General features: G+C 38.7%; 1 protein-coding gene across 3 annotated transcripts in view; it reads left to right on the forward strand.

Moving 5' to 3' along the window:
* Window positions 1–26664, forward strand: part of LOC308507602 (uncharacterized protein) — a 91526-nt gene that overhangs the window by 31300 nt on the left and 33562 nt on the right. For 2 of the 3 annotated variants that reach the window (XM_081072807.1, XM_081072809.1), the window contains exons 9-17: window positions 307–379; window positions 11369–11408; window positions 11779–11837; window positions 13888–13960; window positions 15982–16161; window positions 16821–16854; window positions 19404–19455; window positions 24235–24361; window positions 24648–24706. In XM_081072807.1, coding sequence (XP_080928933.1) covers window positions 307–379; window positions 11369–11408; window positions 11779–11837; window positions 13888–13960; window positions 15982–16161; window positions 16821–16854; window positions 19404–19455; window positions 24235–24361; window positions 24648–24706 — 697 coding nt within the window. The remainder of the gene's footprint in view (window positions 1–306; window positions 380–11368; window positions 11409–11778; window positions 11838–13887; window positions 13961–15981; window positions 16162–16820; window positions 16855–19403; window positions 19456–24234; window positions 24362–24647; window positions 24707–26664) is intronic. The other variant, XM_081072808.1, reaches the window with a different exon arrangement.

A 26664-nucleotide genomic window follows, 5' to 3' on the forward strand; every position in this document is an offset into this window, starting at 1 on the left:
GTTTTCAATTCAGCCCTGGGGACTTTTGGTGAAAACAAGGTACTTTCAGGTGTTACCAACATATTGGCTGTCATTCTTTGTTATGGAAACTTAGAGTGTATCTTCATTAACTCGTGCATGAGTTGGGAGTGGTGCATTCAGAAATAGATAACTGATCGCTTTTCTAGAACATCATCTAAATTTTAATCATATAAAGAAACTTCATTTCATATGCAGATAGCTGAATTTTACTCCTTTTGTTGTTGTTGTTGCTGCTTTTGTAAAGAAATGAATTCACTTGTTTCTTTTGTGTATCTTTCCCCGAAGTCTTTCCTGGAAACATGGCAGTGATGATTCATGGTCTTCGTCAGACGATGGACTCTTCGATGTTGGTACCAAGGTAAAAGGCTCCTGTGTGAAATTAACTGTTGTGCTCTTAATTTAGTTTTGTGTAGCACCGAGTTGTAAAATTTGGTAGTGTTCCACCTATCATTGTTTTATGTTTGTTATGGAAAATTGGTCAGTGTGAAACATTTTATAACATATGACCATTTGACACTTCATTGTTTTGTTGTTGTTCTTTTAACTTTAGTAAGTATCGAAGATGGGAGCTGAGAAAAAGAAGGGGCTGGGATATGTATAGTGATAGTAAAATTCTATAGGGAGTTTTCCCACAGTGACGGAGATATGCAATTTGGTTAAGGGTAAGGATTTTTAATGTGACTTTTACGTTATACCAGCCTGACTTTTATCATACTCGTGCCTAAATGGAATCTTTAATGGATTCCGGTACTCATTGTAACAGTCATGAAATCTTCCTGGTAGCTTTCAGTTATAAAACTATATAGCATAAGACATATAGTTTTATTTTTTTACACTTTGTATGTTGGTATGGTATACTTGTTAGGAGGAAGTGTTTTCTCCATTTTCTTTTTCGCTTACAGTCCGTGGACATTCCATATTGTTTTATATTAGTTTCCAGGATATTAGGTTCATCATTTAGACTAAAATAATAGTAGAGTTTTGAAAGTTTCGAATTCACGTTCTCCATCTCAAAACCCATATTACAAAAGGATTGCACTATGATCTAAATCATTTCATTGTGAATATATTTAAGTGTCTTCATCTAATTGAAGAGTACATGTGTTGCATAAAATAATAACCAATTTGAAAAGCAGAGATTCTTTTTTTTGTTTGTTTAGTGTTTGTTTTTTTTTTTAATTAATTTTATTGGGGTGACAATTGTTAGTAAATTTACATTCATTTCAGCTGTACAATTCTGTATTACATCATCTATAAATCCCATTGCGTGTTCACCACCCAGAGTCAGTTCTCCTTCCATCACCATATATTTGATCCCCTTTACCCTCATCACCCACCCCCCCACCCCCTTACCCTCTGGTAACCACTGAATTATTGTCTGTGTCTATGAGTTTTTGTTTCTCATTTGTTTGTCTTGTTCTTTTTGGTTTATATACCACATATCAGTGAAATCATAGGGTTCTCTGCTTTTTCTGTCTGACTTATTTCACTTAGCATTATTCTCTCGAGATCCATCCATGTTGTCACAAATGCTCCTATATCATCTTTCCTTAACGCCGAATAGTATTCCATTGTGTATATGTACCACAACTTCTTTATCCATTCATCTATCGAAGGACATTTTGGTTGTTTCCATGTCTTGGCCACCGTAAACAAAGCTGCAATGAACCTTGGAGTACACGTGTCTCTATAGAGACATGCTTTTATATTTTTGGGGTAGATACCCAGGAGAGCGATTGCTGGGTCATATGGTAATTCTATTCGTAATTTCTTGAGGAACCTCCACACTGCCTTCCATAGCGGCTGCACCAGTCGGCATTCCCACCAACAGTGTATGAGGGTTCCTTTTTCTCCACAGCCCCTCCAACACTTGTTACTATTTGTTTTGTTGATGAAAGCCATTCTGACTGGGGTGAGGTGATATCTCATTGTGGTTTTCATTTGCATTTCTCAGATGATTAGCGATGTTGAGCATTTTTTCATATGTCTATTTGCCATTTGTATATCCTCTTTGGAGAATTGTCTCTTCAGGTCCTCTGCCCATTTTTCAATTGGGTTGTTTTTTTTTTTGTTGTTGAGTTTCATGAGTTCCTTGTATATTTTGGATATTCGCCCCTTATCAGAGGAACTGTTTGCGAAAATCTTCTCCCATTCAGTTGGTTGCCTCATTATTTTGTCAATAGTTTCTTTTGCTGTGCAGAAGCTTTTCAGTTTCATATAATCCCATTTGTTTATTTTAGTTTTTACTTCCATTGCCTTTGGAGTCAAATTCATAAAATGCTCTTTGAACCCAAGGTCCATAAGTTTAGTACCTATGTTTTCTTCAATGCAGTTTATTGTGTCAGGTCTTATGCTTAAGTCTTTGATCCATTTTGAATTAGTTTTGGTACATGGTGACAGATAGCAGTCCAGTTTCATTCTTTTGCACGTAGCTATCCAATTCTGCCAGCACCATTTATTGAAGAGGCTGTCTTTTCTCCATTGTATGTTTTTAGCTTCTTTGTCAAAAATTATCTGTCCATATTTATGTGGTTTTATTTCTGGGTTCTCAATTCTATTCCATTGGTCTATGTGTCTGTTTTTCCGCCAATACCAAGCTGTTTTGATTATTGTAGCCCTGTAGTACAAGGAAAAATCAGGGAGTGTGATACCTCCAGTATTGTTCTTTTTTTTTTAATATTGCTATGGCTATTCGGGGTCTTTTGTGGTTCCAAACAAATCTGATGATTTTTTGTTCTATTTCTTTAAAAAATGCCATTGGGATTTTAATGGGGATTGCATTAAATCTGTATATGGCTCTGGGTAATATGGCCATTTTAACTATGTTGATTCTTCCAATCCATGAGCACGGAATGTCTTTCCATTTCTTTGTGTCTTCTTCAATTTCTTTCAAAAATGTCTTATAGTTTTCAGCATATAAATCCTTCACATCCTTGGTTAAGTTTATTCCTAGGTATTTTATTCTTTTTGCTGCAATTGCAAAAGGAATTGTTTTTTTCTATCTCTTTTTCTGAGATTTCATTGTTGGTATATAAGAAAGCAATGGACTTTTGTACGTTGATTTTGTAGCCAGCAACTTTACTGTATTCATTGATTGTTTCTAATAGCTTTTCGGTGGAGTCTTTAGGGTTTTCTATATATAGCATCATGTCATCTGCAAAGAGTGACAATTTAACTTCTTCATTCCCAATTTGGATGCCTTTTATTTCTTTCTCTTGCCTGATAGCTCTGGCGAGGACTTCCAACACTATGTTGAAAAGCAGAGGTGATAGGGGACAACCTTGTCGTGTTCCTGAACGTAGAGCAAAGGGCTTCAGCTTTTCACCATTAATTATGAGATTAGCTGAGGGCTTGTCGTATATGGCCTTTATTATGTTGAGGTATTTTCCTTCTATACCAATTTTAGTAAGTGTTTTAATCATAAATGGATGTTGTATCTTATCAAATGCTTTTTCTGCATCAATTGATAGAATCATATGATTTTTGTCCTTTATTTTGTTTATGTGATGTATCACATTGATGGATTTGCGAATGTTGAACCATCCTTGTGCCCCGGGGATGAACCCCACTTGGTCGTGATGAATAATCTTTTTAATGCATTGTTGTATTCGATTTCCTAGAATTTTCTTTAGCATTTTAGCATCTGTATTCATCAGAGATATAGGTCTGTAGTTTTCTTTTTTTGTGTTGTCCTTACCAGGTTTTGGTATCAGGGTAATGTTGGCCTCATAAAATGAGTTAGGGAGTACTGACTCTTCTTCAATTTTTTGGAAGAGTTTGAGCAGGATTGGTATTAGATCCTCTTTGAAGGTTTGGTAGAATTCACTGGTGAAGCCATCTGGTCCAGGACTTTTGATTTTGGGAAGGTTTTTGATGACTGATTCAATTTCGTTACTGGTGATCAGCCTGTTAAGATTTTCCAGTTCTTCATGATTCAGCCTTGGAAGGCTATATGTTTCTAAGAACTTGTCCATTTCTTCTAAGTTATTAAATTTGGTGGCATATAGTCCTTCATAGTATTCTTGGATAATCCTTTGTATTTCTGTGGTGTCCGCGATAACTTCCCCTTTTTCACTTCTGATTTTGTTAATTAGTGTCTTCTCTCTTTTTATCTTAGTGAGTCTAGCCAAGGGTTTGTCGATTTTGTTAATCTTTTCAAAGAACCAGCTTTTTGTCACATTAATTTTTTCTATTGTCTTTTTGTTCTCTATTTCATTTAGTTCTGCTCTGATTTTTGTTATTTCCTTTCTTCTGCTGACCTTGGGTTTCGCTTGTTCTTCTTTTTCTAGTTTTTTAAGGTGTAACATGAGGTTATTTATTTGGGATTTTTCTTGTTTCTTGAGATAGGCCTGTAATGATATAAATTTCCCTCTTAAAACTGCTTTCGCGGCATCCCAAAAATTTTGGTAGGATGTATTTTCATTGTCATTTGTTTCTATGTATCTTTTGAGCTCTCCTCTAATTTCTTCTTTGACCCAGTCGTTCTTTAATAGTATGTTGTTTAATCTCCATGTATTTGTGTTTTTTCCTGCTTTCTTTTTGCAGTTGATATCCAATTTCAAAGCTTTGTGATCAGAGAATATGCTTGGTATGATTTCAATCTTCTTAAATTTGCTGAGGCTGATTTTGTGTCCCAATATATGGTCTATCCTTCAGAATGTTCCATGTACACTAGAAAAGAATGTATAGTCTGATGTTTTAGGATGAAGTGCTCTATATATGTCAATGATGTCCAATTCATCTAATGTGTCATTTAGGGCTGCGATTTCGTTATTTATCTTCTGTTTGGATGATCTATCCATAGCTGTCAATGATGTATTTAAGTCCCCTAGTATAATTGTGTTTTGGTCAATTTCTCCCTTTAGTTCTGTTAGTAGTTGCTTGGTATATTTCGGTGCTCCCTGATTGGGGGCATAAATATTGATGACTGTTATGTCTTCTTGTTGTATAGTCCCCTTTACCATTATGAAATGTCCATCTTTGTCTCTTGTTATCTTTTTCACCCTGAAGTCTGTTTCATCGGAAATCATTATGGCTACACCTGATTTTCTCTGGGTACCATTTGCTTGGCGTGTCAATTTCCACCCTTTCACTTTGAGTCTATGCTTGTCCTTGTAGCTGAGATGTGTCTCTTGTAGGCAGCATATGGTTGGGTTTAGTTTTTTGATCCAATCTGCTACTCTGTGTCTCTTTATTGGTGAGTTCAGTCCATTTACATTTAGGGTGATTATTGATATGTGAGGATTTCCTATCATTCTGTCTTTAGTTTTCTGGTAAGGCTGTGTCTCCATTGTTTCTTTGCCTTTTTGTTGTTGTCTGTTATTTCTGTGTGGTGGTATTCTATGATGTTTCCCTCTGTTTCTTCTTTTATTACAGTATATATTTCAGATTGGATGTTTTTTGAGTGGTTACCCTTGAGTTTATGTAAAAGAAAGTTTGATATTTAGAGTATTCCAGTTTCTTCAGTACGCTTACTTTCTCTATTCCCATATTCCAGTTCAGGCCTTTACGCTCCCCCTTTTTATGTTTCGGTTGCCACAAGTTGTCCCTGTTGATGGTGGTCTAATAGCCTCCTTTAGTATTTCTTGTAGTGCAGGTTGTGTATTAGAAAATTCCCTCAGCTTCTGGATGTCTGGAAAGGTCTTTATTCCTCCTTCATATCTAAAAGAGATCTTTGCTGGATATATTATTCTTGGCTCATGATTTCTCTCTTTCAATAGTTTGAATATTTGGTTCCATTCCCTCCTAGCTTGTAGAGTTTCTGCTGAAAAATCTGATGATAATCTAATGGGCTTTCCTTTGTAAGTTACTGTCTTCTTTTCCCTGGCTGCCTTGAGGATTCTTTCTTTGTCATTGATTTTAGACAGCTTCAATACAATGTGCCTTGGTGAAGGCCTGTTGGGATTGAGGTAATTGGGTGTTCTATTTGCTTCTTGGATTCGAGGATCCAGTTCTGTCCACAACTTTGGGAAGTTCTCATCGACGATTTGTTTGAATATATTCTCTGTTCCCTTCCCTCTTTCTTCTCCTTCTGGTATGCCCATTATTCTTATATTGCTCTTTCTGATGGAGTCAGAAAGTTCTTGTAGAGTTCTTTCATTTCTTTTAAGTCTCAAGTCTCTTTCTTCTTCCCTCTGTGTAAATTCCAGGTTCCTATCTTCGATGTCACTGATTCTTTCCTCCATCTGGTCAACTCTACTACCTAAGCTGGATATTTTATTGTTAATTTCTTCTATTGAGTTCTTAATCTCCAGAAATTCTATTTGGTTCTTTTTCAAGATTTCAATCTCTTTTGTAAAATGCTCATGGTGTTCTTTGATTGTGTTTCTGAGTTCATTAAACTGCCTTTCTGTGTTTTCTTGCATCTCGTTCAGTTTTTTCAGAATTGCGATCTTGAATTCTCTGTCATTTAAATCACAAAGGTCCATATCTCTAAGTTCCTTTTCTGGAGACTTTTCACTTTCTTTCTGAGCTATCTTGTTGCCTTGGTTATTCATGGCAATCACTGATTTACTATTTCTCTTCCTAGACATCTACAGGAGTGTCTTCTGCAACAGGTTGTTAGGTATGTGAAGAGCTTTTGGAGTTCCAAAGCTCTTTCTGCACCAGATTCAGAGCCCATATGTTTCAGCAGTTCTGTTTACTCCTGCAGGGATCCGCCCAGATAGGTGGGGCTAGGGGCGGGGTGAGTTGTGAGAGGTGGCCCAGAGCAATGGCGGCGACCACCACCACAGCCAGTCCTGCTTCCACAGCTCCCTCCCCTTTGCCAGAACTAGTTGAGCTGCGAATCTGTGTCTGCGGTCCACAGTTCTCAGAGCAGCAAATATTCTGTCCTTTGAATCGACACTGCTACTTTAACGCTTCTAGCACCGGGCAGGTGGGGGCAGGGCGAGCTCTGGGAGGGTAGGGAGGGGGCAGCTAGTCTCTGTGCCTAAGGCTTCCGTTCTCCGCTCGGCAGTGAGGTCTTAAACCACCGATTTCAGCCTTCTTCCCTCAGTCTTTGCTCCGAGGTCTGCCGTGAGAGAGCATTGGGTTCAGCTGTGCTATATGCTGCCCCCTCAGCCCTGTGGGCCGTAAGCGGAGCCCTAGCAGTCCGAGTCCTTCCCGCTCCCGCAGCTGCGGAGGATCCGGGAGCAGCGGGCTCCGAGCACTGAGCTAGGTCTGCGTCCTGCGCCCGCGCGGCTCCGTCTCCGCACTTCTCTTCTCCTCCTCCCCTGCTCGTGCGATTCACCCACCTGGAGGTGAATTCAGTAGTCGGCCTCTTCGTCTTGCCTGTCTGCTGTGCAAGGAGTCCTTTGTGGAGTTATTGTTGTCAGATTCGTTGTAAATTCCAGGGGAGCGTTACAGAGGCTCACCTCACGCCGCCATTTTTTTTGATCTCTTGATTAGTGTTTTAATGGCCTGTTTGATTATGTGGTATTGATGCATGGGCCCTGGCCTGTATAAGCAAGAGCGACACAGATTTTCTTTTCACTGATATGGTGAAATACTCCATAGTCAAATCAACACTTGTTCTGGACCTATTCTGTAACCAGCACGATGTGAGTTAATCCTCAGAATAGCTTTGTGAAGGAAGGGAATCTTCATCTTCAGAGATAAGTAAATGGAGACCAAGACAGTCTAGGCAGCATGACTTGCAGTAGCCAGGGAGAAGTTTGAGGGTTTGATGCAAAATCCACTTGGCTCCAAAGCTGATGATGCTCTTGGCTGCTCTCTATAAAAATATGTCCGTGAGATTCTATGCCCATGTCCATGATGCATTGACCAAAGTAAAGAAAGGAGCCGTGTCTATAAAAGATAGGATCCTTTCTTTACTCTGGTCAAAAGCAGAGATTCTTAAAAACCATATAGTCAAATGTCAACTTTCAGAAAGTTTTTAGTTTTGTTTTTTAAATGTAAAATTTTTCATTTCTGTTACAGTTGATATTCAATATGATGTGAGCCTCAGGTGTACAGCATCGTGATTAGGCATTTATATAATGTGCAAACTGGTACCCCGATTAGTGTGGTATCCCTGATACCGTACTTCGTTATTACAATCTTATTTACTGTATTCTTTGTGCTGTACTTGAAATCTTCACAACTATTTTATATCTGCCACTTTATACTTCTTAGTGTTGTTTCCATTTCAAGCATTCCTTTAACAATCCTTGAACCGGGCAACGATCCGTTAGTTCTCTGCTCCTATGAGTTTGTTTCCCTTTTCTCTGTTCATTTATTTCGTTTTGCATATCACCAATAAGTGAAATCATGTGGTGTTTGTCTTTCTCTGTCTGACTTTTTTCACTTAGAATAATACCCTCTAGGTCCACACAGGTTGTCACAAACGATAAGTATTTATTCTTCATTACAGAAAAGTAGCATTTTGTTATATATATGTCCATCTTCTTCTTTCTCCAAGATGATGGATCCTTTGGTTACTTTCTTATCTGGACTATTGAAAATAATGCGGCAAACAATAAAAAAAAAATAATGTGGCAACGACCATAGAAATGCATGTTGTTTTCAAATTAGTGTTTTGGATTTCTGTGGAGGAAAACCCAGGGAAGGGACTGCTGTGCCACATGGTAGTTCTATTTCTAAATTTTTGAGGAACTTCCATATTGTTTTCCATTGTCTGCCTGGATTTGCAGTCTCACCAACAGTGCACGAGGACTCCGTTTTCTTCACATCCTCACCAACACTTGTTGCTTGTTGATTCATGGATGATGGCCATTCTGACAGTTGTGAGGTGGTAGCTCATTGTGTTTTTAATTTGCATTGCTCTGATGATTAGTGACACGGAGCATGTTTTCGTATGTCTCTTGGCTATCTGTGTGACCTCTTTGGAGAAAAGTCTATTCAGGTACTCTTCTCATTTTGTAATTGCATTGTTCGTCTTTTGGTGTTAAGGTTTATGAATTCCTTATATGTTTTGGATGTCAACTCTTTATCAAATATATCAGTGGCAAATATTTTCTCCATTCTTCCCGTCGTGACTTCATGTTGTTGTTGGTTTCCTTTGCGGTGAAGAAAGTTTGTAGTTTGATTGTCGTGTGTATGGGTCTTGCATTCTTAACCATTCAGCTACCTTATGTCTTTTCTGGAGCATTTAATCTATTTACATTTAAAGTAATTATTTGTAGGTACGTAGTTATTGGCATTTTCTTATTCACTTCTCCCCCTCCTGCTCTTTCTCCTCCTTCTCCTCATCCTCCTTTTTTTTCTAGTCGTGGTTTTACATTTCTTGTGATAGTGGTTTCCTGGTGCTGAACTGCAACACCTCCTTTTTCTCTGGCAAGCTCTTTTCCTCTCGTTTGATTCGAAATGAGAGCCTTGCTGGATACAGTGCTCTTGGTTGTAAATTATTGCGTTTCATCACATTTCTATATTTCTTCCCCATTCCTCTGTCCTTCGGATTTACTTTTGAGAGATCACCTGACAGTCTTATGCAAGCTCCCTTGTATGTACCTAACTGCTTTTCTCTTGCTGGTTTTAATATCTCTCTGTGTCTTTACCCTTTGGTGTTTTAATTCTGGTATGTCTTGGTCTGGGCCTGTTTGCTTTATTTTGTTTGGAGCTCTGTGTGTTTCCTACTCTTGCGTTTCCTTCAACAGGTTAGGGAAGATTTCCGTCATTATTTATTCAAATAGGTTTTCAATTCCTTTCTGTCTCTCTCTTCTCCTTTTGATAGCCTTACGAGTGCTGTTACACTTTATCTTGTCCCAGAAGTCCCTTAAAGCCTTCTCTCTCTCGTTCTTTTTGACACATAATCATTTTTCATATCTTTTTCTTCTGTTCTGATTGTGTGTTTTCTGCTCCCTTGTCTTCCAAATCACTGATTTGAACGTCTGCTTCAACCAAATCTGGTGCTGATTCCATCTATTAATTACTCATTTCAGATGTTGTATTTTTCATAGTCGACTTTCGTTAATGATTTCCATGTCCATTTTTTAGGTTTGCTGTCTCTGTTGATGTGTTACAACGTTTATCTACTTTTCCCCAAAGTTCATTGACATCCTTAGAAGTAGTATTTTGAACTGTGTGTCTGGTAAATAACTTGTCTCCATTAGGTTTAGTTCTTTCTCTAGTTTTTTTTTCCTGGTCTTTCATTAGAGAAAAATTTCTTTCTCTCTTCTTTTTTCACTTCCTCTCTGTGTTTGTTTCAGTGTTTATGTGGATCTTCTAATTCTCCTCATCTGGACAGTATTGCCTTATATACCAGGTGTCGTGTGCCGCCCAGTGGTACAGGCCCCAGTTACCTGAGCCTTGTGTTCCAGAAGCTCATGTGGGTGATGTGTGCCCTCCTGTTGTACTTGAGCCTTATTGCTGTTGGCACATCTGGGTGTGGAATTGACCCTCAGGACGACTGGCTGTGACGACAGTAGATGAACCCCTGTGTGTGGGCTGACCTCGCAGAGTGAGATCGGCTGTAGCAGGGCTCCGGTGTCTGCTCAGTCCATGGCTTGGCTTTGTCATTTGTGAAGCTAATTTGGTCATGTTCTGGTGTCACTTGAAGCTGGTCCCAAGGTGTGTTGGATTTGGGGCTCTTGTGAGGGGCTGTCTGGCAGGCCCAGATCAGCTGCTGCTTGTGCCCAACCGGGAGCCACTAGGGGAAGGTACAAAGTGACCTGTTGTTGGTAGCTGCGTTTGTGAGTTTGTAGGCAGCTGCGAGGCGCTATGTCGTGAAGCAAGACAGGCTGATGGATAGGCTCCTAGAAAGAAATGGAACTCCTCAATATCATAAATGGTGCCCGAGTGGCTGTTGTAAACTAGAATTGTGATGATGCAAACCTCTGTTTACTGAGTGACTCCCCATGACGTGAGGGTAGAATTCATCTGCTAGCATGACACGTGCCTTCTTTGATTTGGTTCTGATTCTGCAGTTGTCTCTCCATCCCATTCTCAGAGTTCCAGGCTTACCCCATTCTTCTTCTGCCCTCACTTACAATATGTTGTTTCATACGCAGGCTTTTGCGCCCGCTGCCCTTTCTGGACTCCCCTTCATGGTTTCCCTCCGCACCTCGTATGTCTTTCAAGATGCAGCCCTGTTTTTGCAGCATGTGGTACAACTGATTGTTGTTTCTTTTGTGCCCGTACTATACTTTATTGATCTGAGGTGTAGGACTGGAGAGCGGTACTTTTCTGTTCTGATTGTTTTCACAAATTATAGTATATCGACCTCTACTAGAATATAGGACAAAATCTTTCATTTCTATTTCCAGCTTCCCCTGGGTCTATGCCTATGATTTGATGGCTATGATAGCGGTTTGTTGTCTTACTGACTGAAGGACTGAGTGAGCGAGTGAACGAGTAAATGAATACGATGTTTTCTGAAGTTGGGTTTTTCTTTTCTTTTTTTTAATAGAAAGAAGCAACCAAGCCGCCAATTGGAAAAAGAGAAAAAGGTGTGGATATTATTGAAAGTGCTCCACAAGAGCAAACAAAAACTGATATCTTGACTTGTGTTGATGGAGCACACCAAAATAATACAAGTGATAATTTAGTGACTATCTATGAATTCTTTCTAGCTTAAGTGCTGCTATACACAAATCTAACACGTGTAGATCCAACTGTGATTTTCATTTCTTATAAGCATTTGTTCCTATCTTTTTTGCAAAAGTATCCCCATTACTAACAACTGCTTCTTCTTGCAAATGCTTCGACCCCCTGAAATTCTTTTCTGCTGTTACTTTTATGGAAATATTCATGACTTGGATGTGTATTTAAAATGCATAGAAATATATGTTCACATTAATGTTCTGTGACGTTTTATAGTTAAAACATCGGCATTAAGATTGAAAGAAGAAGCTGAAAAATTATGTTGGGATTCTGAGGTACTGTCATTCACTACTATTATTTTTATCATTATTATTTTAAATGTCACCATCCGGTGATGTTAAAACATAAAAGGTATGGTTTGACTATACTTTCTTACCTCTGCATTTCCCCACCTAAATTATTTTATTATGGTATAGCCTATAATTAATAAAATACATATGTGCTGAATATAATGAGACTGCATAGTACAGCTTGGCTAACTTGCATGGGTCACTTAAGGCGGTCGGTGTAGAATAGTATAAAACGAGAAGGCTTCCAAGTCATAAGGAATCAGTTGGGTTCTGAAGTTAAGTTTACCTAAAAGCTAAAGAATCATTCCAGCTTGAAGTATGCCCAAATGCATGCTTCTGTGGTATTTACGGTTGTGTAAATGTCCTAATGAGATTCAGAAAGAAAGAATTTGGAATTTAGGGTTTTTTATACCTTGGAATTTGAAAAGATAATGCCTGCTACATGCAAGTATTATTGTATTTGTATTCTCCAATAGATCTGCAAGGAACTTTTCCAGGGAAGGAAGAGCATTGTTAATAGTAATACTGTGCAGGATTATACTAACAACAATCGGCCGAGTGCTGCTTTAATACACAACAACTGTCCTGTTCAGTTAAAATAGCATGCATTGAGTATCTTGATGGCAACCATGCTTGTAGTAATAGAAGTACAAAGTAATGATGAGCCAATGTGAGATGACAGCTGTGAAAAGAGACAGGAGGAGTGTGATCTTCTGATATAGGCAGCTGCTGCCTACTGGTGTAGACACTGTGTTTGACGATAAGAACACACTAGAACCCTGGATAGGTCACTTAGTAGCTGTGGGATCTGGGGGAAACTTCTTTTTAACCTGTTGGATGTCAGTGACCTCATTCATCATAAAGGTACTTATGCCTACCTTTCAGGGTGTGAAATGAACTAATGTGGTAACAAATGTGAAAACACTTTGTGAAGTGTAAAGGGAGCTATAGAAATGTAAACTCAATGATCACAGTGGGTGGTAGTGACTTACCAAATGGTGGGGACACTTTTTGTAAACCTGAAGGACAATCAAATGGCTGTAGTGTGAAGAACAGAGTGGAAAAGTTAGAAGGGGCATGTGGATTTCTAATGTGGGGGATGCTAAACTTCAGGAGACTGTGATAGGCGATACCCTGTTGATGTGTAGTGTTTCGGTACTTGAGGCTCTATTGGTGCGAGCTCAGTGTTTTGACCTGAAGTAAATGTCTGTGTGGGATACTGCCACGTGAAGCATGAGAAGGAGCCAGTCATGTGAAGGTCTAGGAGCGAAACCTGCTGGGCAGGGACAGCAATGGATCCTGTGGGTTCATCATTTTATTCTAGTGTCTTGGAATGGTCAGGAAGCAGGAAGAGGGTCAACCACCATCAAACCATTTTTATATTTGTTTTTTGTGTGGATAAGAAATAAACTGTGCATGGCAGATGCCTGGTACATTTGAGATGGTTAATATATAAATGTTCTTATTTTACCCTGATTAGATCTTATTAAACTTTTTGAAAAGTTGCATAACTATATATAACATTTTCCTATTATTTATTTAAATATAACTTAAAGAAAGGTTTTTCTTACACCTTTGTCATTCTGTTTAACCACTTTTCCTATCAAAATTTTTATCAAATAAGAGTTTGGTTTTGCCAAGCACTTGTTGACCTAGATGAAGTAGGTTCTAATATGTTCTGTTTAGACTCCACAGGACATACACCAAGGTTTCTTACCATGTCGGTCAAGTATCTTGTTTTAACACTAAAAAAACAAACAAAAAGAATGTATCATTAGAAATATTTCAAAGTATAGGAAGTACACTTTTCAAGGTATTTAGTTCGCTGCAAAAGTAATTGCAGTTTAAAAGGTTTTAAAAAATTGCACAAACTGCAATATCATTTGTACCAACCTAATATTTGCTTAAATACCTATTTTTCAAAAAGTCCTTTTCTTGGAGTTTATAACGTTAATATTGTTATCCTGAATTGTTAGCTAGAGATTGCATGAAGTGTCCATTAGTTACTAATCATCTTGTTTCCTAACCCCTTCAGCCGAGCATTGAATTGGAAGATCCTGTTCCTAACAAAGCTGTAGGAATGGATTTGGTGCAACTCTTCGGACCAGGTACACTTTGTAATACCAATTTAATTTTGCGCAGGAGTACGCAAGGACATGTGACATGCTTGCAGTCTTCTCTTTCTCATTCCTTTTTTTTGTTACAAATTTAATTGAAGGATTTGACATAAATAATGTGATGTCATTGTTGGTATCGGTGTTTGAGAAAAGGTATTCACAGGAATAAGAAAATGAGATTTTAAATTGGTGACTTCACTAAGATGGTTCTCCGTTTGTTCCATAGCCTAAATGTCCCAGTTTAAAATCCCTGTACTTAATAGCGTTACCAGAGGTCAATTATCACACTGGAAGATTTTTCCAGCGTTTTCAAATGGTCATTTGAATTTTGACGTTTACCCAAGTAAGCTTCAGTTGCTACCATGACAATTGTTTTTAACTTTACTTCCTCTTAGTGTTGTGACACTGATGGTCTTAAGACAACCAGATGTTCTGCTGAGCAGACACTGGCTATGTGTGTACATGCGCCTATGGTGTCTTCGATTATTAAAAATGGGAGAAGTAGTTAATGGTAATGAATATTTGGTAGACACAATCTTTGAAAACAGGAATTCTGAAGCTTTTGTGCCTTGGGATGCTTTTATGCGATTAAAAATTATTGAGCATTCCAAAGAACATTTTTAAGTCGGTAGGCTCCATACATAGTGACAATATTAGAAATAAAAACTGAACAATTTAAAATAGGAACACACACAGTCATGCATTCTGTGAGCCATTGGAGCTACGACCCAGTAACCGTAGACCTATGATGTCACCATCAGAGCTGTGATATCACGGCTGTGGAAAACTCTACTGTACACTTAGAAGAGAATGAGAGTGAAAATGGCAAATGACATTCAGTATTTCTGTGAAAATAGTTTTGACTTTTTCGGGCCCCTCGACTGACAGACCTTGGGACTTCACGGATTCTCACATGACATTGGAAACCACCGTCTTAAATGATGTACGGGCTTCCTGGATGTGAAGTGATAAAAGAGGCTTTAAAGCTTCACTTCTACAGTGTGGTTTTCTTTCACTTGTCTCGTAGATTTAAGCTGAGATTTTGTTTAAAAAGCAAAAGGAAAATGTTTTGTTATGTATTTGTTTTCTGTCTCATGGTGCCCTGTATTCTTTGGAGCTAATGTATACCTAGTTTGATCGTATTTTTTTTTAAGATTTTTTTTTTATTGGGGAAGGGGAACAGGACTTTATTGGTGAACAGTGTATTTCCAGGACTTTTTTCCAAGTAAGGTGTTGTCCTTTCAATCTTAGTTGTGGAGGGTGCCATTCAGCTTCAACTTGTTGTCCTTTCAGTCTTATTGGTGGAGGGCGCAGCTCAGCTCCAGGTCCAGTTGCCATTAGTAGTTGCAGGGGGCGTAGCCCACCATCCCCTGCGGGACTCGAGGAACTGAACCGACAACCTTGTGGTTGAGAGTCCACTGGCCCCTGTGGGAATCGAACCGGCAGCCTTCGGAGTTAGGCGCATGGAGCTCTAACCACTTGAGCCACCGGTCTGGCCCTGATCGTATTTTACTTGGAAACAATAAGGTCACCCAAGCCTGTCATTTGTCATTTGAATTTCAATTATCAAAGGCTTAAAAAATGAATTCTGAACGTATTGGAGCATTTAGAAAAGACCATTTTCTTGTAATAAGTAGTTTCTTATTTGAAATAGTACGATTCATTGAAACTTGTTTTAAACCCATGTTTGTCACACATATTTAAACTTAAGCGGTTAGACATAACTTTTGATAATGACAAAAAGATTCATACCCACACCATTTTAACTATTAAGAAGAAAAGCTTTAATTGGAAACACATTATATAACAGAAATTGCTGAGTGACAATAGTTAATTCAACTTAACTTACGTGAATGGCAAGTATAGGACAACTAAAATAAAATGTACTAAGAAGGAACAGAGTGTTTGGGAGAAAGGAGGACGTGGGACTGCTTCTCTGAAGAAGGACGTTTTACAAGATGGTCAGCTTTGTGTTATTTTTACCTCCTCATAAACGAAAATTTTATTTTCAGATTCTTCCAGCTGGAATGTTGCTTCTTTGATTTTCAATCATGAAACTTGTCAAAGATCCTGGGATTCGAAATTTCGTGATAAATGGCCATTTGTCACACACTCATTTAGAAAACCTCTGTCAGCATCCACAGAGTTTGGACAGATGGCCGCAATAGACAAACGAAAGACGCAAATTGGAGGTGTGTTCCTCTTACATAATTCTTCCCTCCATGACTAGTGTGAATCACAGCCACCAGGAAACAGAGAAAGCAAAGAAGGAAATAAAAAACACAGAAAGAGTTCAACCCTAGCCTATCTCTGTGTAGGATGATCGTAGTTCTGAATTTCCTACAGTCATTTTGTAGCAAAATCTGCTTTATGTTTACTCTGTTTACACAACTTACAGCCAAATAGAATAACTTTTAGCAGGACATTGGCATTCTTCCTCAATCAGAGTAACATAAGGAAATAAGAAAGGGAATAAGGAGAAAGTGTGATTCCATTTAGACTAGTATTTAGCGTACACTGGGGAGTATATATGCATACATACACACATATGTAGGTACATACGTATATATGTATATATATCTGTGCATATGTGTATGTGTATGAATATATATTAAAATATATATGTGTGTATACACACACACACACACACACACAGACAGACATAGAGCAGAGGAAGTAAAAGTTCTTCATGTATTAATTGCCCACCAGTTGTATCAGTAACATTCACTCTACTATAGTCTTCAGGGGTGTTCCCAAAGAAACATTTTTACATCACTTGAATCTGATGCTTTGAAAGTTCTGTGTTTTTCTGTTGTGTATTTACAATGTATGTAAATGTTTTCTTTAACAGTGGATGAGTGTCCTAAATGCGACCCTGCAAGCAGGTAGGATTTTATGGATTTCTAAAATTGCATGTTAACTGAGAGACTGCCCAGAGAAGCCAGTAAGCTTTAATGAGTGTTCTGCTCTGGGCTAGACCCAATATTATGTGCCTAACTTTGGTAATCCCATGTCGTCGGCACAGTAGATTCGCAAAGTAGCTGTGCTGTTCGGCCTAGTTTTTATTCATTAGACAAGTGTGGTTCCGGGAGGTGGATTAACTGACCCCTGGTTCCATTGTTACCAAGAGGCTGACCCGTGATGTGACCTTCAGCCTGCTTGGCTTCCCAAGTCCGTTCTCTTGTCCCTCGGCCTGTACTGAGAAGTGCCTGGACAGGTCTGGATTCAAGATTCAGGTGCACGTCAGGTGGCCTCAGAGAGTCCCGTTTAGTGATGCCTTAGTGCTGATTTAGAAGTTTCCTACCAAGCCCAGTTAGCCCAAGCTCTTGTCTGAATGTACTTGACAGTTGCAGCAGTCACGAGAACCTTGTTTTCACCATCAGTGTTTAGGGCAGATCTCAGTTCGTTGTGGCCACCAAACCACAGGTTGTACATAAGCAAGACCTAATCAGATAAATGTTTTCAGGTATAATGCGACGTACACTTCTTGGGATGAATCGTTGTTCTGTAAGTGAAGAACATCTATGTATAGACCATGTTGTGTTAATGCAGCACAAATTGAGATGATATTTCTAATTGATTCCTCTACTGACTGACTTCCCAGCCTGTGTTTCCCTTCTGGCTAATACCTTTCCCTTGTTGTAGGAAGTTTTTTCTCTTTTTCCAGAGTCTTTCTTCCTTTTTCCATGAGTTTTCTTGATTTTTTTCCCTTTTTCTCTGCATTCTCGGGGTATTATTGTTGCCGTTGTTGTGTTATTTTTTTTCCACTTTTGCCAGCTAAGTGTTCTCCATTTTTCTTGACAGAATCAAAAGTACATAGAATTCCAGGTGTTAAAGGAATGTTAGCAATTAATTATTCAAAACACCCCCTAGTACTTCATGCTGCCATTAATGTTTTGGTCAAGTAGTTGATCACATGAGGAGTTTGAGCCCCAAGAGATTAAAGTGACTTATTTGAGTATAGTGAGTGATGAAATGAGATTAACTGTAGGTTTCTACGCCCAGCACACTTCCTTCTTTATCATTCTTTGGGTGAGTGTTTTAATTATGGAGAGGTCTAGTGACTGCAGTGGAAGAGGATAAGAATGGAATTAGCAGGGGAATCCAAGTCTCAATAGGACCAACACTGGGTTGGAATAGGAATAAGGCTTTTAGATTAGAGATCAGAGATCAGATAAGGGAAAAGAGATCAGAATAGTAGGGTATGACAAGGTAAAGAGAAATTACAAGCAAGAAGGACACCGGATGTTGGTAGTTGTCTAAAGAAGCAGATTAAAGTAATGGGTTCAAGGGCGTCTGAACAGGTTGGTGCTTTTTCGTTTGTTGAATTGGAGGAACCAGCAAAACTTAAGGTTGTATGAAAACATATTAAACCTTTGAGCCTCTGGAAACATTCTCTTTATAGCAAGTAGAATTGTGGTATTATCCACCTGCACCCGAAATTACAGAGGGGGTCCCCTCGAGTCCAAAGGCACTGGAGATTGCTGAACTACATAGATCTATGGCCCACGGCAGGTGTCTCGTCACCTCCACCTCTTTTCCCAACGGGCTGATGTCCTTCCCATGGAGATGGAGGGTTGGGCAGAGGGAGGACTGATTGTGAAAACAGTAATGGAGTTGGGTAGGTGGTAACATGCCTGTGTTGGGAGTGGATGACTGAGGCTCCATTGAGCTTATTTTCCAGGAACAGGGAAATAGAAAAGTCCTACTGTGGGTCATTTGAGCCCAACCTTGTTTCAGGAGTCTATGCCTTCGTAGGCTGAAGTTTTCAAGGTTGGAGATTGCCAGGAAGCTGTGCGGACAAGTGATCGGAGAGTGGGGAGGCTAACAACATACATATTTGTTCTTTGACTTTTGTACGTGTAACTTGCAAACATTTCACACATTTCAGGGACCTCACTGTAGTGTTTCAGGGTGAAAGGAAGGAATGGGGTCAATTTAATAACTGCTTTCTACGTTAAAGACGCAAGACTGCCGTTTTTGACCCACACAGATTAATCTTTGAACCAGGGACAGACCGTGGAGAAGGCTCAGTGTATTGTTCTACCTTGGTTTAGCTCATTGCTTTTGTCCCAGTTCAGGTTCCTTTTGTCAGCTATTAATTGCGTTTTCAATTCAGCCCTGGGGACTTTTGGTGAAAACAAGGTACTGTCAGGTGTTGCCAACATGTTGGCTGTCATTCTTTGTTATGGAAACTTAGAGTGTATCTTCATTAACTCGTGCATGAGTTGGGAGTGGTGCATTCAGAAATAGATAACTGATCGCTTTTCTAGAACATCATCTAAATTTTAATCATATAAAGAAACTTCATTTCATATGCAGATAGCTGAATTTTACTCCTTTTGTTGTTGTTGTTGTTGCTTTTGTAAAGAAATGAATTCACTTGTTTCTGTTGTGTATCTTTACCCTGAACTCTTTCCTGGAAACGTGGCAGTGATGATTCATGGTCTACATTAGACGATCGACTCTTCAATGTTGATACCAAGGTAAAAGTCTCCTGTGTGAAATTAACTTTTGTGCTCTTAATTTAGTTTTGTGTAGCACTGAGTTGTAAAATTTAGTAGTGCTCCACCTATCATTGTTTTATGTTTGTTATGGAAAATTGGTCAGCGTGAAACATTTTATAACATATGACCATTTGACGCTTCATTGTTTTGTTGTTGTTCTTTTAACTTTAATAAGTATTGAAGATGGGAGCTGAGAAAAAGAAGGGGCTGGGATATGTATAGTGATAGTAAAATTCTACAGGGAGTTTTCCCACAGTGACAGAGATATGCAATTTGGTTAAGGGTAAGGATTTTTAATGTGACTTTTACGTTATACCAGCCTGACTTTTATCATACTCGTGCCTAAATGAAATCTTTAGTGGATTCCGGTACTCATTGTAACAGTCATGAAATCTTGCTGGTAGTTTTCAGTTTTAAAACTGTATAGCATAAGACATATAGTTTTATTTTTTTACACTTTGTATGTTGGTATCCTATCCTTGTTAGGAGGGAGTGTTTTCTCCATTTTTTTTTCATTGACATTCCGTGGACATTCCATATTGTTTTATATTAGTTTCCGGTATACTAGGTTCATCGTTTAGACTAAAATAATAGTAGAGTTTTGAAGTTTCGAATTCACGTTCTCCATCTCAAAACTCATATTACAAAGGGATTGGACAATGATCTAAATCATTGCATTGTGAATATATTTAAGTGTCTTCATCTAATTGAAGAGTACATGTTTTGCATAAAATAATAACCAATTTGAAAAGCAGAGATTTTTTTTCCCAAGTTTAGTGTTTTAATGGCGTGTTTTATTATGTGGTATTGATGCATGGGCCCTGGCCCGTATAAGCAAGAGCGACACAGATTTTCTTTTCACTGATATGGTGAAATAGTCCATAGTCAAATCAACACTTGTTCTGGACCTATTCTGTAACCAGCACGATGTGAGTTAATCCTCAGAATAGCTTTGTGAAGGAAGGGAATCTTCATCTTCAGAGATAAGTAAATGGAGACCAAGACAGTCTAGGCAGCATGACTTGCAGTAGCCAGGGAGAAGTTTGAGGGTTTGATGCAAAATCCACTTGGCTCCAAAGCTGATGATGCTCTTGGCTGCTCCCTATAAAAATATGTCCGTGAGATTCTATGCCCATGTCCATGATGCATTGACCAAAGTAAAGAAAGGAGCAGTGTCTACAAAAGATAGGATCCTTTCTTTACTCTGGTCAAAAGCAGAGATTCTTAAAAACCATATAGTCAAATGTCAAGTTTCAGAAAGTTTTTAGTTTTGTTTTTTAAATGTAAAATTTTTCATTTCTGTTACAGTTGATATTCAATATGATGTGAGCCTCAGGTGTACAGCATCGTGTTTAGGCATTTATATAATGTGCAAACTGGTACCCCGATTAGTGTGGTATCCCTGATACCGTACTTCGTTATTACAATCCTATTTACTGTATTCTTTGTGCTGTACTTGAAATCTTCATGACTATTTTATATCTGCCACTTTATACTTCTTAATCCTTTTTCCATTTCAATCATTCCCTTAACAATCCTCGAACCGGGCAAGGATTAGTTCGTTCTCTGCTCCTATGAGTTTGTTTCCCTTTTCTCTGTTCATTTATTTTTTTTTTTTTGGACATAACCAATAAGTGAAATCATGTGGTATTTGTCTTTCTCTGTCTGACTTTTTTCACTTAGAATAATACCTTCTAGGTCCACACATGTGTCACAAACGATAAGTATTTATTCTTCATTACAGACAAGTAGCATTTTGTTATATATATATGTCCATCTTCTTCTTTCTCCAAGATGATGGATTTTTTGGTTACTTTCTTATCTGGACTATTGAAAATAATGCGGCAAAACAATAAAAAAAGAGAAAAAGACAATAATGTGGCAACGACCATAGAAATGCATATTGCTTTTCTAATTAGTGTTTTGGATTTCTGTGGAGGAAAACCCAGAAGAGGGACTTCTGTGCCACATGGTAGTTCTATATCTAAATTTTTGAGGAACTTCCATATTGTTTTCCATTGTCTGCCTGGATTTGCAGTCTCACCAACAGTGCACGAGGACTCCGTTTTTTTTCATATCCTCACCAACACTTGTTGCTTGTTGATTCATGGATCATGGACATTCTGACAGTTGTGAGGTGGTAGCTCATTGTATTTTTAATTTGCATTGCTCTGATGATTAGTGACACGGAGCATGTTTTAGTATGTCTCTTGGCTATATGTGTGACCCCTTTGGAGAAAAGTCTATTCAGGTACTCTTCTCATTTTGTAATTGCATTGTTCGTCTTTTGGTGTTAAGGTTTATGAGTTCCTTATATGTTTTGGATGTCAACCCTTTATCAAATATATCATTGGTAAATATCTTCTCCATTCATCCGGTCGTGACTTCATGGTGTTGTTGGTTTCCTTTGCGGTGAAGAAAGTTTGTAGTTTGATTGTCGTGTGTATGGGTCTTGCATTCTTAACCATTCAGCTACCTTATGTCTTTTCTGGAGCATTTAATTTATTTACATTTAAAGTAATTATTTGTAGGTACGTAGTTATTGGCATTTTCTTATTCACTTCTCCCCCTCCTGCTCTTTCTCCTCCTTCTCCTCATCCTCCTTTTTTTTCTAGTCGTGGTTTTACATTTCTTGTGATAGTGGTTTCCTGGTGCTGAACTGCATCACCTCCTTTTTCTCTGGCAAGCTCTTTTCCTCTCGTTTGATTCTAAATGAGAGCCTTGCTGGATACAGTGCTCTTGGTTGTAAATTATTGCGTTTCATCACATTTCTATATTTCTTACCCATTCCTCTGGCCTTCAGATTTACTTTTGAGAGATCACCTGACAGTCTTATGCAAGCTCCCTTGTATGTACCTAACTGCTTTTCTCTTGCTGGTTTTAATATCTCTCTGTGTCTTTACCCTTTGGTGTTTTAATTCTGGTATGTCTTGGTCTGGGCCTGTTTGGCTTTATTTTGCTTGGAACTCTGTTTTTCCTACGCTTGTGTTTCCTTCAACAAGTAAGAGAAGATTTCCGTCATTATTTACTCAAATAGGTTTTCAATTCCTTTCTGTCTCTCTCTTCTCCTTTTGATAGCCTTACGAGTGCTGTTACACTTTATCTTGTCCCAGAAGTCCCTTAAAGCCTTCTCTCTCTCTTGTTTTTTTTTGACCCATAGTCATTTTTCATATCTATTTCTTCTGTTCTGATTGTGTATTTTCTGCTCCCTTGTCTTCCAAATCACTGATTTGAACGTCTGCCTCAACGAAATCTGGTACTGATTCCATCTATTAATTACTCATTTCAGATGTTCTATTTTTCATGTTTGACTTTCGTTAATGATTTCCATGTCCATTTTTTATGTTTGCTGTCTCTGTTGATGTGTTACAACGTTTATCTACTTTTTCCCAAAAGTTCATTGAGTGTCCTTAGAAGTAGTATTTTGAACTGTGTGTCCTGTAGATAACTTGTGTTCATTAGGTTTAGTTCTTTCTCTAGTTTTTTTTTCCTGGTCTTTCATTAGAGAAATTTTTTTTCTCTCATCTTTTTTCACTTCCTCTCTGTGTTTCTTTCTGTGTATTCTGTGGATCTGCCAATTCTCCTCATCTTGACAGTATTGCCTTATGTACCAGGTGTTGTGTGTGGCCCAGTGGTACAGACCCCGGTTACCTGAGCCTTGTGTTCCAGAAGCTCATGTGGTTGGTGTGTGCCCTCCTGTTGTACTTGAGCCTTATTGCTGTTGGCACATCTGGGTGTGGAATTGACCCACAGGACGACTGGCTGTGACTGCAGTAGATGAACCCCTGTGTGTAGGCTGACCTCGCAGAGTGAGATCGGCTGTAGCAGGACTCCGGTGTCTGCTCAGTCCATGGCTTGGCTTTGTCATTTGTGAAGCCAGTTTGGTGCTGTTCTGGTGTCACTTGAAGCTGGTCCAAGGTGTGTTGGATTTGGGGCCTCTTGGGAGGGGCTGTGGGGCAGGCCCAGGTCAGCTGCTGTTTGTGCCCTATCGGGAGCCACCTAGGGGAAGCTACAGAGTGACCTGTTGTTGGTAGCTGTGTTCGTGATTTGTAGGCAGCTGCGAGGCGCTATGTCGTGAAGCAAGACAGGCTGATGGATAGGCTCCTAGAAAGAAATGGAACTCCTCAATATCATAAATGGTGCCCGAGTGGCTGTTGTAAACTAGAATTGTGATGATGCAAACCTCTGTTTACTGAGTGATTCCCCATGACGTGAGGGTAGAATTCATCTGCTAGCATGACACGTGCCTTCTTTGATTTGGTTCTGATTCTGCAGTTGTCTCTCCATCCCATTCTCAGAGTTCCAGGCTTACCCCATTCTTCTTCTGCCCTCACTTACAATATGTTGTTTCATACGCAGGCTTTTGCGCCCGCTGCCCTTTCTGGACTCCCCTTCATGGTTTCCCTCCGCACCTCGTATGTCTTTCAAGATGCAGCCCTGTTTTTGCAGCATGTGGTACAACTGATTGTTGTTTCTTTTGTGCCCGTACTATACTTTATTTATCTGAGGTGTAGGACTGGAGAGCGGTACTTTTCTGTTCTGATTGTTTTCACAAATTATAGTATATCGACCTCTACTAGTATATAGGACAAAATCTTTCATTTCTATTTCCAGCTTCCCCTGGGTCTATGCCTATGATTTGATGGCTATGATAGCGGTTTGTTTTCTTACTGACTGAAGGACTGAGTGAGCGAGTGAATGAGTAAATGAATATGATGTTTTCTGAAGTTGGGTTTTTCTTTTCTTTTTTTTTAATAGAAAGACGCAACCAAGCCGCCAATTGGAAAAAGAGAAAATGGTGTGGATATTATTGAAAGTGCTCCACAAGAGCAAACAAAAACTGATATCTTGACTTGTGTTGATGGAGCACACCAAAATAATACAAGTGATAATTTAGTGACTATCTATGAATTCTGTCCAGCTTAAGTGCTGCTATGCACAAATGTAACACGTGTAGATCCAACTGTGATTTTCATTTCTTATAAGCATTTGTTCCTATCTTTTTTGCAAAAGTATCCCCATTACTAACAACTGCTTCTTCTTGCAAATGTTTTGACCCCCTGAAATTCTTTTCTGCTGTTACTTTTATGGAAATATTCATGACTTGGATGTGTATTTAAAATGCATAGAAATATATGTTCACATTAATGTTCTGTGACTACGTTTTATAGTTAAAACATCGGCATTAAGATTGAAAGACGAAGCTGAAAAATCATGTTGGGATTCTGAGGTACTGTCATTCACTACTATTTTTTTATCTTTATTATTTTAAATATCACCATCCGGTGATGTTAAAACATAAAAGGTATGGTTTGACTATACTTTCTCACCTCTGCATTTCCCCACCTAAATTATTTTATTATGGTTTAGCCTATAATTAATAAAATACATATGTGCTGAATATAATGAGACAGCGTAGTACAGCTCAGCTAACTTGCATGGGTCACTGAAGGCGGTCGGTGTAGAATAGTATAAAACGAGAAGGCTTCCAAGTCATAAGGAATTAGTTGGGTTCTGAAGTTAAGTTTACCTAAAAGCTAAAGAATTATTCCAGCTTGAGGTATGCCCAAATGCATGATTCTGTGGTTTTTACGGTTGTGTAAATGTCCTAATGAGATTCAGAAAGAAAGAATTTGGAATTTAGGGTTTTTTATACCTTGGAATTTGAAAAGATAATGCCTGCTACATGCAAGTATTATTGTATTTGTATTCTCCAATAGATCTGCAAGGAACTTTTCCAGGGAAGGAAGAGCATTGTTAATAGTAATACTGTGCAGGATTATACTAACGACAATCGGCCGAGTGCTGCTTTAATACACAACAACTGTCCTGTTCAGATAAAATAGCATGCATTGAGTATCTTGATGGCAACCATGCTTGTAGTAATAGAAGTACAAAGTAATGATGAGCCAATGTGAGATGACAGCTGTGAAAAGAGACAGGAGGAGTGTGATCTTCTGATATAGGCAGCTGCTGCCTACTGGTGTAGACACTGTGTTTGACGATAAGAACACACTAGAACCCTGGATAGGTCACTTACTAGCTATGGGATCTGGGGGAAACTTCTTTTTAACCTGTTGGATGTCAGTGACCTCATTCATCATAAAGGTACTTATGCCTACCTTTCAGGGTGTGAAATGAACTAATGTGGTAACAAATGTGAAAACACTTTGTGAAGTGTAAAGGGAGCTATAGAAATGTAAAATCAATGATCACAGTGGGCGGTAGTGACTTACCAAATGGTGGGGACACTTTTTGTAAACCTGAAGGACAATCAAATGGCCGTAGTGTCAAGAACAGAGTGGAAAAGTTAGAAGGGGCATGTGGATTTCTAATCTGGGGGATGCTAAACTTCAGGAGACTGTGATAGGCGATACCCTGTTGATGTGTAGTGTTTCGGTACTTGAGGCTCTGTTGGTGCGAGCTCAGTGTTTTGACCTGAAGTAAACGTCTGTGTGGGATACTGCTACGTGAAGCATGAGAAGGAGCCAGTCATGTGAAGGTCTAGGAGCGAAACCTGCTGGGCAGGGACAGCAATGGATCCTGTGGGTTCATCATTTTATTCTAGTGTCTTGGAATGGTCAGGAAGCAGGAAGAGGGCTAACCAGCATCAAACCATTTTTATATTTGTTGTTTGTGTGGAAAAGAAATAAACTGTGCATGGCAGATGCCTGGTACATTTGAGATGGTTAGTAAATAAATGTTCTTATTTTCCCTAATTAGATCTTTTTTTTAAATGTATTTTTAAAAAGCCAAAGGAAGTAAAAAGAGTAATAAATTTAATATTCTGTACTAGAACAATACCCAAACTCCTAATATATAAACTTAACTCTTAGTTTTGAAAATGTAAACTAAATCTTAATATAATTGTATTCAAGGGCAGCCGCAACCATGGAACCCTGTTACCTTACAGAGGAAGGGAAGGGCTTCCTCAAATTGTTCTTTTTTTTTTTTTTCATAAATTTATTTATTTATTAGTTTCAGGTGTACAAAACAAGGTAATACTTAGACGTTCATCATTTATATCCCTCATACTGTGAACCCCCCTCCCCCCATCCACTATCCCTCCGACCTCACACTGAACCATCACATTATATATATAAAATTATAGTTGGCATTCATTAATGTTTAGCTTCTGATGTACAATGCCATGATCAGGTATCCACAGTATCCCTGAGGTGGTCTCCC

The sequence above is a fragment of the Rhinolophus hipposideros genome, assembly GCF_964194185.1.
Source record: "Rhinolophus hipposideros genome assembly, chromosome: 14".
Classification (NCBI taxonomy): domain Eukaryota; kingdom Metazoa; phylum Chordata; class Mammalia; order Chiroptera; family Rhinolophidae; genus Rhinolophus; species Rhinolophus hipposideros.